General features: G+C 41.9%; 1 protein-coding gene across 2 annotated transcripts in view; it reads left to right on the top strand.

Annotated features, from left to right (window-relative positions):
- LOC131234004 (mediator of RNA polymerase II transcription subunit 14) overlaps positions 1-12,006 on the top strand; it is a 58,502-nt gene that overhangs the window by 15,850 nt on the left and 30,646 nt on the right. For both annotated transcript variants that reach the window (XM_058230948.1, XM_058230950.1), the window contains exon 2: positions 8,250-9,329. In XM_058230948.1, the coding sequence (XP_058086931.1) occupies positions 8,250-9,329 (1,080 nt within the window). The remainder of the gene's footprint in view (positions 1-8,249; positions 9,330-12,006) is intronic.

The raw sequence follows: 12,006 nt of genomic DNA on the forward strand, positions 1-12,006 counted from the left end.
GCTGATACGGCCCCGAATCGGGTAACGGTGCGTACCGTTACCGTTACGTATCGGCCGATACGTAACCGATTTGGCATTCCTTGCCATGAACCTTGGGAATGAGGACAATGAAGGTTGCTCCTAGCTTGTTGGAGAGGCGACCTCTTTCAGAGAACTCCTTAACAAAATCCATTACATCTTTCTTGACTACCTTCCACTAGAATTTGAAGAACATAGGAAACCCGTCCAGGCTTGGGGCCTCGTCCCCCCACATTGTATTGAGAGCTGCCTTAACTCGTCTTCCAAAATAGGAGATTCGAGAAAGCTCGCCGCCTCGGGAGCCAATTGAAGTACGTCGAGGTAATCCAATCGAGGCTGCTCCCAATCTTCATAAGCAAGGAGTTGCTTATAGTCTATAGAAGGAAATGATTGCATTGCATATCAGGCCTTTCTCCGAAGAGGATGTTCCATATATTACAAGGGTGGTTATCCCTCTAGACATGCACCAATATGTCGCTTGTGTGTGATATCCAAACCGTTCATTAGGTGCCTTGCCACGTGAGTCTACCTTAACACACAAATCAGGGCCAACTTTTGGGCTACAAAAGTGGGGGAAATGTGACCTATAGACCGACTTTCCTACCTCAACTGACACCCTCTCTTGCGCCAATCGAGCAAATGAGTTGGAATGGTTTTTTGTTGTCATCCAAACGGGCCCCAAGACTACACCTTTCCTTTTACTAACAGAATTGTCTGAAATGTATCCTTTTTCCTTTTATTATGATAGAAGCTTTCAAATGATGTTCGATGTGCTTGATATAGCCCCTCCATGTCCTTCAACTGACGTATGTAGTACTAGCAGTCGCGTCGTCAATTTCTCTCGTTGTAGGACATTTTGGTCTCCAATGGCTTATTTGCCTTGTTTCAAACCATCATGGTCCTTCTCTTTACTTAGAGAATCCGCCTTCTCAGATGTCTGCTCCTCCTCCTTTGTCCTCAGTTTGCGCCTGGTTTGATCATGGCCTTCTCGCTCTATTCCAAGAACACCCGGACCTAGAGGTCCTTGAGGTGGAACCCCTTCAGACCAGAGTGGGGGTAATTTCGACCCCAGCGGATGGTGCTTCTCATCAGATCATTAACCCAAAAAGTGTAGAGCTGATAGAAAAGATTCGTAACAAGAAATGGATCAAAGATGCAATGGGTCATGTGGGCAGAGCCCTCGGGCTCTCCTTCGGAGATTGCCCGGAGGATTTCATAGCTCTTTTCCAATGCGTTGAGGCCAGTGGAAGACCCCTTCCAGAGCATAAATCGCCCAGAGGTCGCAAACCATCCCCCCACAACAATAGGAAAGTGCAAAGCAGTCGCAGCAACATGGAATTGAAAAGTCTATCAACAGGGCAGAGATATCCTGACACTCCTTCGAAAAGAATCTCTACCCAAGGTGCCTGGGGAAGTATAGTTTCTAAATGAAGCTGATATCTTGGAATGTGAGGGGAGTAGGGTCCAAACAGAAAAGATGCATTATCAAGGACACCTGCGACGGATATAAACTAGACATCATTTTATTCCAGGAAACTAAGAGCTTAAAGTTCGATGACAGATTGATGGGAACTCTCTGGAGGGCCGCTGATGCGAAATGGGTGGCAAAGGATTCCATAGGTAGCGCAGGAGGTATCCTTTTGGCTTGGAAATCGTCCATTTGGCAAGCTGTAAGTAGCTGGATCGGCAATTTCTCGGTATCGGTAATTCTTCAACACTTAAAACTCTAGTTTTATTTGCCTTTTCTTTTCTGTTTATGGGCCGTGTCAGGATGGGGACAGAAATCTCTTCTGGGAAGAACTCTCTCTTTCCAGGCAGAAATTTTCAGGACCTTGTTGCATAGTTGGAGACTTCAATGTTGTCAGAAACATTCAAGAAAAATCGCACGGCAGATTCACCCCCTCAGCGATGAAGTGTTTCTCTGCTTGGATCGAAAAAGAGGAGTTAGTTGATTTACCGCTGCTAGGGGCTAGGTTTACTTGGTCAAACGGGAGAGAATCTACTACGATGTGCAGGCCGGATAGATTTCTTTTCTCAGCTGAGTGGCTAGATCATTTTCCTCTTTCTTCTCAATCAGTTCTTCCCAGGACCACGTCCGATCACTCTCCTATTTCCCTTGATGTGGAAGAGCAGAACTGGGGGGCCTAAGCCATTCCGTTTTGATATTTCGTGGCTCAAGATTTCGGGTTTCTCTAAAAAGGTTGCCGATTGATGGGTAGGATTCAAGGTAGAAGGTTTTGTTGATTTCAGGTTTTCCAACAAGCTAAAGATGTTGAAGCAACAGCTAATAGACTGGCATCGGAGCGAATTCCAAAACAAGGAGCAAGATTCAGATAAGCTAATAGTTGATTTGTCAGCCTTAGATGCGCAGGCTGAAGCTGATTATTTCACTTCGGATGCTTAGGCTAGAAGAGTCCAGCTGATTCAAGCAATTGCAGATAGAGCCATTCAAAAAGAAATTTCCTGGAAATAAAAGGCTCGCCTCAAATGGCTGAAGGAAGGGGATAGGAATACGCTTTTTTTCCATATGATGGCAAACTGGCATGCGACAAACAATAGGATTACTAGTATTTTGGTGGATGGGGTTCGGAAAGAGGATAAAAACGAAATTACTGAGGAGTTGATTTCTTATTTTAGGTCTCTTCTCAACGAAGAAGAATGGTGCAGGCCGAAGCTCGACGGGATTCAATTTAATTCTTTTATAGACGAGGAAGTTATTTCGTTGGAAGCCCCCTTTTCTGAAGAGGAGATTAAACAAACTATAGATTCTCTTGGGGCTGATAAGGCCCCCGGTCCGGACGGATTCCCAATCTCTTTCTTTTCTCATTTTTGGGAGGTGATCAAAGGAAACGTCATAGAATTCTTCAAGGGGTTTCATAGAAGGAGCAGAATCTCCAAAAGCATAGGTGCGACCTTTATAGCTTTGATTCCTAAGCTGTCGGGTGCCGCATCTCCTAAAGACTTCAGACCAATAAGTTTATTGGGGGGTCCCTATAAGATTCTGGCAAAGGTTCTGGCTAAGGTAATTGGTAATCTCATTTCCGAAAATCAGAGCGCATTCATAGCAGGTAGGCAGATTGTAGATGTAGCTCTCAGTGCAAACGAAATCTTGGATGCAAGCGTCAGGTCGGGTCTGAAGCACATAGTCTGTAAGCTGGATATTGAAAAAGCCTACGATCATGTAGACTAGAATTTCTTACAAGATATGTTGAAAAGAATGGGGTTCGGAGAAAAATGGAGAGCTTGGATGAGAGAATGCACTGCTTTAGCCCATTTCTCTATCTTGTTAAACGGTTCTCCTAAAGGTTTTTTTTTTTTTTTTTTTAAAGTAATAGAGGTCTAAGGCAGGGAGATCCTCTTTCCCCTTTCTTACTTCTAATAGTAGGGGAGGCGCTGTCTAGAATGCTCTTAAAAGGGCAATCGGGGGGTTTTTTAGGAGGGATCGAAATCCAAGGTGTGCCAAACCCCATCACTCATATTCAATATGCGGACGACTCCCTCATTTTTTCGGAAGCTACGACTGACAAGGTGGCTAATCTCAGTACTACCATCTGTTGCTTCCAAGCGATTTTTGGTTTGAAGGTGAATATGAAAAAATCCAAAAATTTTGGGATCAATATGGAAAGAGCTGAGGTTAAAGGCTTTGCCCATTCCCTTGGCTGCTCTGTATATTCGCTGCCGTTCTTGTTTGTGAGTTTGCCGTTATGTGTCGGAAAACCTCCTATTTCCTCTTGGGACAAAGTCATATGCAGAATTTAGTCTTATCTGTTGAGATGGAAGAGTCGTTATCTGTCTTTAGGTGGTCGCCTCACTTTAATCAAAGCAGCTCTCTCAAATTTGCCGATTTATTTTATGTCTCTCTTGAAGTGTTCGATCTCGGTAAGGAAGGTTATCGACAAAGCGAGGCGGGATTTCCTTTGGCAAGGAAAGGAAGCAGGTAAGAAATTCCATCTTCTAAACTAGTCATAGGTCTGTCTCAATCTGTCAGACGAAGGAGCGGGGGTTAAAGACCTTAAAGTCATGAATAAAGCTCTACTCGGGAAGTGGTTTTGGAGGCTTGGGACAGAGGAAGATAGACTTTGGTGCTCAATCATCAAGGGTAAATATGGTTCATCTCCCGGCGGCTGGTGGGCTGAAGAGTTACCGTCCTACAAAGTTACCCATATTTGGCAAGATATCATGAAAATGAAAAAGGATGTTCTCCCTAACATTGGTTTCGTGCTCGGTAATGGTGAAAAAATCCGTTTCTGGGATGACATCTGGATAGGAGATCAGACGCTTAAACAAAAATTCCCCACCTCCTATCTCATTGCCAAGTCCAAAAAATCCTTTGTTGCTGACCACGTCTCTATATCTGGGGGAAAAATCGTTTGGAACGTCACTTGTAAAAGAAGTCTTCAAGATTGGGAAGTTCGGGATTTCACAGATCTCTTGGAATGTCTCTACTCTTCAGCGCCCTCTCTCTTGTCCAAAGATGAAATCTTCTGGAAACCGGACAAATCTTCCCTCTTTTCAGTTCGGTCCTTATACAATTAGCTGTGCTCTCAGGATCCCGACCCAAAGGATAATTGTTCTTTTCTCTGGAAATATAGTGCTCCCCCGAAAATTCTGGCGTTTGGTTGGTTGACAAGGAAAAAGAAAATCCTCACTGTGGACAATCTGAGGAAGAAGGGGATGGTTCTTCCCAATGTTTGCCTTTGCTGTATGAGATTGGAAGAATCAGTTAACCATCTGTTAATTCACTGCCACTTTGTTCAATCCATTTGGGCTGATATTATGAACTGTTTCAGTTTGTTCTGGTGCTTTTCGGGAGATGCGAGTCAATTGCTTCTAGCGTGGCATGGGGTGTAGCTTGGAAAGGCAAAGACAATAATATGGAGAACAACCATTCTTGCTGTTTGGTGGTCGGTTTGGGGCGAAAGAAATAGCAGTTGTTTAAGAAATCTTTCCAATTCGGCAGGGATTGTGGCCTTGAAAGCTAAGCGGCTCATCATTGAATGGGTTTCAAATGTCAAGGATCTTTTTGGCCCTGATTTTTTCTTCTTAGGAGTAATTGCGGTCTGCTTTCTCAGCAGCCTTTTTCTGTTTTTTTTTTTTGCCTTCCTTTTTTATGAAATATGATCATCTTTCAAAAAAAAAAAAAAAACCCATCATGGTCGTAGTTTTCTTGCACAAATAATAGCTATCATCATCACAATCCTTGTTCTGGTTGTTTAGAGTCAACTTTGCAAATCTTGTTTCTCAAATCATTCTTATTTCAGGCCTAGTCCTTGGTAAGTGTGAACCATTCTTTACACCCTTGCTCACCACCTTGATCCAAGTCCTTTTAGGTTCTCTTGTCCTTTTTCATGGCCTTCAGCCCTAAGCATCAGCCCTCTCCTTAAGGAGGCCGTCTCTAATCTTTGTTGCACCTGAAAAAGCCATCTCAATTTGCTCTCCACCATCTTATCTTTTTTTGGGACTACGAGGCTTCTTTTGGTGATCTCATTCTTAGTTCTATCCTTCCTAATCTTCTCACGCATTCATCTAAACATCGTCATCCATGCAACATTCAATCTTTGCTCATTGTTGCATTCTGAATGCCCAATGCTTTTCCCCCCGACAGCATTTTGATTTAATAGTTGTCTTGTAAAAATTTCCTAGAAAGTTTCATAGGATGTGGCTATCACTTTCTACTCTAGGGGAATATCTTCACTTGATCCACCAACTGTAGTTCTGTTGGAAACATCCTCATTGATATTTGCATTGTTCTCAGTTTTAGTGCCCAAGGTAACAAAACAAACTAGTTTCTGAAGGATCTGTTGACCATTGATTTTAACTAGAGCTGGGCATCGGTCCTGGTCGGACCGGATCAGGCTTAATCCGAACAGATTCGAAATCACAGAAGCTTAATCAGAACTCGATTCGACCCGGGATCGAGTCCAGGTCGCCTAACTCGGACAGATCCGATATGTGGCTAACCTGACCCGAACCTAGTCTGACTCGGTCACCCTGCCCGAGTCGGATCGGGTTGGGTAAGATTCGAATCGTTGGAATTTAATCCAACTATTTCATGTGGTGTGGTCCACTTCAGCCTTTAATATACCACACTTTTGTGCTCAACGTCTAAAATGATATGTCAATATTGATGAACGACTTAGATAAAACATATACATCAAGGTGGGCCCCACATGTATCTGAAAGAACATATATGCAATTACACTGGAGGTGTTATATTGTTGACGTGCACTGCACGAAAGTGCAGTGCCGTCTTTTCAGTTTTCACGCAAGGGAGGGAGCCAGGGACTCTCTTGTTTTGATGTTAGCAAGTTCTAGGGGTGTGATCATGGGATATGTGTTATATCCAAACCGTCCATCCATTTGGTGACCTCGTCTTAAGGCTTGAGACGAAAAATAAGACAGATCTAACTATCATGTGGACCACACGAATGGTTTAATAGTGAAAATCATTCTACGCTGCTATTTATGGTGTGGTCCAAATAATCTTTGGATATTATTCATTTTTTGAATAATGCTCTTTAACGATCTCTAAACATATATGAACGGCGTAGTTATAATAAATTCATCACTGTGGGGTCATATAACTTTGATCTCCTTTGAACCGTTCGTACAACTCGGAGCTCGAGGAGCGCCCAGCGCTCGAGGAGGCCAGACGCCAGGCTGGAGACGGACTGACTACTCCCCTTGCCACCGGATGTCGGTGCTCCGTGGGCCCCACCATGATGTATGTGTTTCATCCATGCCCTCCATCTATTTTTATAGATAATTTTAAGTTATTAGAAAAAAAAAATGAGGTATATTGAAATCTCAAGTGGACCACATTATAGAAAACAGTGTTGAATGCATTTTGACCATTAAAAATGTTTTGTTGACCATAAAAGTTTTCGATCAAGCTGATATTTATTTTTTCCCTTCATTTGGGTCCTTATGACCTGATGAACATATTTTATCCAATTCATTTATTTTATCCACACTGTCTATCTATTTTTAGGAAAGTTAGGGTAAAATATAAAAAAAAATATTTTATACTACCGCCCCTCTATCGGTCCGGGTCTGTTCGGTGCCGTTTGGGTCCCTTCGGTTCGGGTATCCGGGTCGGGTTGGTCTGGACAGAGGTCTATCCGGACCCTACCCGAAAAAAATCGGATCTGGAAATCACAACCCGATCAGGCCCGATCTTGGCCGTCGGTTCTGTTCGGAACGGGGCGGATCAGGTCGGATCCGCCGGATCGGGTCACAAATGCACACCTCTAATTTTAATTGAAGTCACCTCTATTAATATCCCTACTAAAGCTGCAATCCAAATACTCCATTTTGGTTCTGGTAGTTTTAAAGTTTCTAAACTTTAGAGCCATCCTGAAATCTCCAATTTATCATGTGCCCCTCTCTAGTTTCATGGACCAGCACTCTCATCCACAGACAACATTACCCCAGGAACCTCATCCTCAATTGCCAATTCACTGAAATGGTAAGTTGCCATTCCCCAAAGGTGACTCACTAATGCACTTTATCTGTTTGGTGATGGGCGGGCATTTTATCATCATAAGTTTGTACTGTATCAATTTACATCGTGTAATTCCTGTTGTAGCATATAGTTGGATTGTTTAGATCTGGCTCTGCTTTATTTAATTTCAAAATATTAAATGCCGTGTCCAGCAAGCTTCATTGAAGCTATGCCTATAACTAGGGGTGCACACGGTTTGGTTCCGGTTTCGAAACTGGAATCGAATAGTTAAGGAGATAGATGAATTGGTCACTGCCAGCTGTTGATATGGACCATTCATGTGAAGGGGCCACAATTGTTCTCATCCCTTTTGAAACCAGATCCGAACTGTGTGCACCCCTACCTATAACTAACATGTAAAATGAGAATTCAATTTGGAACTCATGTAGGCCTATGTGATTGCTTTGGCGAGTTCTTCATTGAATCAGCTGAATCAAATGTGTTTCTCATTGACTCTGTCGACTTAGTTAAGAACAAAACTGAGTCGGTTACTGTGTCCCAATTTGAGTTGGCAAGCTTTGAAGCTTTGGGTTTTACAGTATATCTAAACTTGACAATGCTGCTTGATCTCTACAACACTTGAGCTACATTAAGTTTCACTCTAGGTTCCTATTTTCTCATAACAATCCTGGGAGCCATTGTAAGTGGGAAGTTAGGTGCGCTCTCTCTCTCCCTCTCTCTTCTTGTTAAGTTCCTGCTAATAACTGTTGTGGCTTGATTTTTGCAGGTTCCATTGGTTCAGTACTGTCAGCAACTTGCAGCTACCCTTTCAAGCCATGATACATGTTTCACCCAAGCTGCTGATTCTATGTTCTTCATGCATGAGGGACTGCAGCAAGCTCGTGCTCCAATTTATGATGTTCCATCTGCTATTGAAGTTCTCCTCACGGGAAATTATCAGCGTTTACCAAAATGCATAGAAGATATGGGAATTCAGAGTGCACTTACTGAGGCTGAGCAAGGACCAGCTTTAAAGAAGTTGGATACACTTCTAAGAGCTAAACTGCTGGAAGTTTCACTCCCTAAAGAAATTTCAGAAGTCACAGTATCTGACGGTACTGCACTTCTTCGAGTCGATGGGGAATTTAAGGTTCTTCTAACCTTGGGTTACAGGGGACATTTATCTATGTGGAGGATATTACATTTGGAGTTGCTTGTGGGTGAGAAAAGTGGTCTTGTGAAGCTTGAAGAAATGCGAAGACATGTCCTTGGAGATGATCTGGAGCGCAGAATGGCTGCATCAGAGAACCCGTTTTTTATTTTGTATTCAATTCTCCATGAGCTCTGTGTTGCCCTCATCATGGACACTGTTATAAGGCAAGTTCAAGTGCTGCGCCAAGGCAGATGGAAGGATGTGATTCGTTTTGAGCTTATAACTGATGGCAGTATGGGCCAAGCAGGGAATCCTGGTTCTATGCAGTTGGGTCAAGATGTGGACTCCGATTCAGCTGGTCCAAAAACTCCTGGATTGAAGATTATGTACTGGTTAGATATTGACAAAAATGCTGGAGGTTCTGATTTAGGTTCACCCCCGTTTATCAAAATTGAGCCTGGACAAGATCTCCGAATAAAATGCCTCCATGATTCATTTGTCATAGACCCGCTAACTGGCAATGAGGCTGAATTTTCACTAAATCAAAGTTGCATTGATGTTGAGAAATTGCTCCTAAGGGCTATTGCATGCAATAAACACACTCATCTTCTTGAAATCCATAAGGAGCTGTTAAAAAATAGTCAAATCTGTCAGGCTGCAGGTGATGTTGTTCTTAAGTGCCATGGAGATGAACTTGATGCGGACTTTAAAAAGGTTGGTTGCAGGATAAATTGCTCTCAACTCAAGTTCTAAATTTACCCCTGTTTTTTAATGTTACCAACTTACCATTTTATTGCTTAGTTGTTTTTAAATGATAATTTACTTGTTAATCTGTGCTGAAAGGTGCAGCATGCTCGACTTTTTTTACCAAACATCTGGGTAATTTTAGCCTTCACAGAACTTTTTTCTTTTTGATGGATTTAGCTTTCACTTTCAATATTCCTATTAGACACTGGTCACATTGCACATTATGATTGTTAACCATTTATATTTGTTCAATATCTTGCTGATTCAGAAGCATGTCTCTGTAGAAAATCTTTAGGAGTAGATCTTACAGTTTAATTCATAAGCTTTATAGACTCGATGCATACATCATATCGTTGATAGAACTTGGAGATGAAGTAAAATCACAACAAATCTTTTTTTTTTTTTTCCGAGATGATAACTAGAATGCATTAATCTAAAGAGGGGAATGGAATCCCCCCGAGCAAAGGAAATGGTGTGGAGCCTCCTTGGCTAAATTGGGCAGAGAAGAGACATTGACCCCAGTAGGCTGCTGGGTGAATGAAATATTTAGCCCAAAATCCACGGTCTTGATGTCCTTAAAAGTAGCCGAAAGGAAAAGAGAGGAACAGGTCTCCTACATAGCCCAATGCATAAGTCAGCATTCGAACATTCAATCTTGATTGTAGCAAGCTGAAAATGATTGTGAATCAAATGATCTATGATGTGACACCTGATTATGATGTCTGCAATTCTATGAAGGATACTGCTCGCTGCCTCTTAAGGAAGTAATGAACGTAACCAGAGGATAAGATGACACTCCTACTTCGGATCATGAGAAACTTTGTTTGTTCTACGAGTCTGGCCTCCTTTTGTGGGGTTATTTGATGCGGTCTTTAATGGACAGTCCTCTACGGGCTATGGGCAAGGAGGTCTTTGGACCACAGTCCTCTATAAAACCCAAAAAGGTCTTTGGGCTAATTCAACGATGAACTGGCTCTCTTAGTCAGTTTAAAAACTTGTGGTTTTCTGAACTTGGCATCTGTTACCTTTGGGGATTGCATTCTTCTAGAATCTAATAGGACCATGGGTACACTGCAGGATGCCCATTGAAATGGTTTCATGCAGTCTTTGTTTATTTCAAATGTGGATTGAAGTACTGGTTTCAGAGTGTGACTTCGTCTGACTTGGTCCAGTTTCCCCTCATATCAGTGTGGTGACTTGTATTGTTTCAAACTGGAACCAATACGAGTCAGACGCTGCCCAGTTATATCAGGCGATATTGAAAACGATAATTTCAAGAAATGTATGTGTTTTAATGAGATTTCATATCCTGTGAATTGTTCAACTTTAGAACATTAGCAACGGTTTGGATGTAGATTCTAATTGCTACCCCTTGTAAATCATTCGTAGTGCTAGATTGTGAAAACAGTTTTTGAGCGCATAATATTGAGACTAGTTTGTGAATAACTAGTGAAACCTTTTCTCTCTTTCTTTTTTCTGTTCTCCATGATTCTGCTAATGTGTACCCAGTGTTTGAGTTATCGGCGAGAAATCGATATCGCCGATATTATCGGTGTCGCTAGACCTGCGATACCGAAACCCCCAGTATTTCGTTTCTCTTCTGGATGTCGCCGATATTTTTTATATTATCGGCGAGATTTTTGAATCACTGGCCAAATCAGTCAACTACCCTGTTGATTTCGATAAATAGGCAAAACAAATGCGGTGTTTTCGGCGACATTAGGTGATGACCCTCTTACCATTCCAAAAATTCGGAAAAAATATAGGAAAAAAAAGAAGAAGAAGCTCTCTTAACTTTTTACTCAAGATCTACCTCAAGGAGTGGCCTTAGGCTGGATTTGGTTGGCCAATCGCGATCAATAGCGCTGGATCTTTCACAAGTAAGAAAAACCTAAAACCCCTTTTTTTCCTTCTAATAGAATTGCTTTGAAAGGAAACTAGATTTCCACCTAGGCTTATGAGGATTTGATTTGGGATTTGAAAAAAATATGAATTTGGGGAGAGATTTTTGGGAGTTTTAATGGAAAAAGCATCGAAATCGCCATTGCCATTTGCGGGTTTACCAAAAAAGAGGACTCTTTTCTTGAACTCTCTCGACCTCTCCCATCACTTAAGAGAGTTGATTTGGCGCGACTCGAGTTGCAGTGAAATGGTGTGATCCTTGCGGTAAGGCCTAATTTGATGCATGTATTGCATATCCATTCCGTCCATACATTTTTCCAGATCATTCTATTGCATGAGGAAAAAATTGAATTGGATCAAAATCTCAGGTAGACCATACTCTAAGGGCCTGTTTGATTTGCCAAATTTAGTGTAAATGCCCCGTAAATAGCCAATTATTACAATTTCACTTGTTTGAAATTACGATGGTATTCTTGCTTCGAAAAATGGTACAAAATGACTGACATAAATTTGTGGGCCCCATCATCATGTATACGACATATCCGCGTCGTCTATCCATTTCACCAAAACATTTTGACACATGAGCCGAAGAATGAGGCAAATCTAACATTCAAGTGGCCCACACCAAAGTAAACAGTGGGCCCAAGAAGTTTTTAATAGTGAGTGTTCGAATCCATTTTTATTATGGTGTGGTCCACTTGAATTTTGAATCTACCTCATTTTTTGGCTCATGCCCTAAATT

The sequence above is a fragment of the Magnolia sinica genome, chromosome 18 (assembly GCF_029962835.1).
Source record: "Magnolia sinica isolate HGM2019 chromosome 18, MsV1, whole genome shotgun sequence".
In the NCBI taxonomy this organism is placed as follows: domain Eukaryota; kingdom Viridiplantae; phylum Streptophyta; class Magnoliopsida; order Magnoliales; family Magnoliaceae; genus Magnolia; species Magnolia sinica.